The 1,191-nt window shown below is 42.6% G+C and overlaps 1 protein-coding gene across 1 annotated transcript in view; it reads left to right on the plus strand.

Moving 5' to 3' along the window:
* Positions 1 to 631: 631 nt before the first annotated feature.
* Positions 632 to 1,191, plus strand: part of PHALS_12301 (uncharacterized protein) — a gene marked incomplete at both ends in the record, with an annotated part of 664 nt that continues 104 nt past the window's right edge. Inside the window, one exon of the mRNA XM_024727825.1 lies at positions 632 to 1,171. Coding sequence (XP_024578363.1) covers positions 632 to 1,171 — 540 coding nt within the window. The remainder of the gene's footprint in view (positions 1,172 to 1,191) is intronic.

Raw genomic sequence — 1,191 nt, forward strand, 5'->3', positions numbered from 1 at the left:
CCACCCTTATAGACATATAGAGTACTATATAGAGACATCGATAATGTACTATATACAGTATAGTATATATTATAATATAGTACATCAATATATTTTATCATCGTACTATTTATAGTACGATGATGAACTATATTGCTATTTTTACATTTACTATACTATATAGTACGATGCTGTACTATTTATATTACTATTTATAGTACATCATCGTACTATATAGTATAGTAAATGTACTACAGTAGACAGCGATGATGTACTACTATATTGTAGTACATGTTTTATACTATATAGTATAGTACATGTACAATATAGTACAGTAGTGCATCATCGCTGTCTCAAAGGGTGTATGCACTCTACTATACAGTATATAGTACATCATCTCTAAGGGAGTCTACCCTACTATATACTAGTAGATAGATGATGTACTGTATAGATTATGTACTATAGGGTGTCTAGGGGTACTTATATGGGATGGTTGAGCGGACGACGAGCGGACAAGACCAACATTCTCGATGCTCTTAAACTTGTAAACATTCTGAGACAAGACCACAAAGAAACATGAGCGTTGCTTTCTTTGGGGACGGGGAATTGGGAATCATACTTTGCCCCGTCAGCTGCTTCATCTGCGCGGAACATGGCGGTCAAGCGGATAAATGGCATTATCAAGACGCTTGATTGGGAGAAAGTCGAAGCTACTTTGCATTCTGATGGGCGCGATGACGCGGATCCTGGTTTTGATGTTTGCGATGCCTCGCTAGAGGATTGGGAGCGATATGTCAAGTCGGAGAATCAAACACTGGTGTCGAGGGCGATGGCATTCGAAAATGGTAGAATCTACATTGTCGAACTCCCATCTGGTGTCCATGATGGCTACTGCGGCTTGCTAAACACGGCCGTATTGAGGGCGACGGGTACTTTCGATGATCACTTGATGTCGCGTCAATCGAGTTTCGTGGAAAGCCTCCGAAAACTCGAGCCCGATTGCAGTTTTGGTCCTGCTCCTGGTATTGGTGCCAATCGTCCCGGTGGAATGACGTGGAACGAATACCACACATTGAAGGTGGAAGTGGGCGTCTCACGAGGATGGCCGTATTTGAATCGGAAAGCGGATCAATGGAGGCAATACCCCGGCGTCGAATACATTCTCTGCATTCGTCTATCACCAGCGCTGCGGGTTCGTCAGTACAAGCTCTA

This window comes from Plasmopara halstedii (assembly GCF_900000015.1).
Source record: "Plasmopara halstedii genome assembly, contig: Scaffold_614, whole genome shotgun sequence".
Classification (NCBI taxonomy): Eukaryota; Oomycota; class Peronosporomycetes; order Peronosporales; family Peronosporaceae; genus Plasmopara; species Plasmopara halstedii.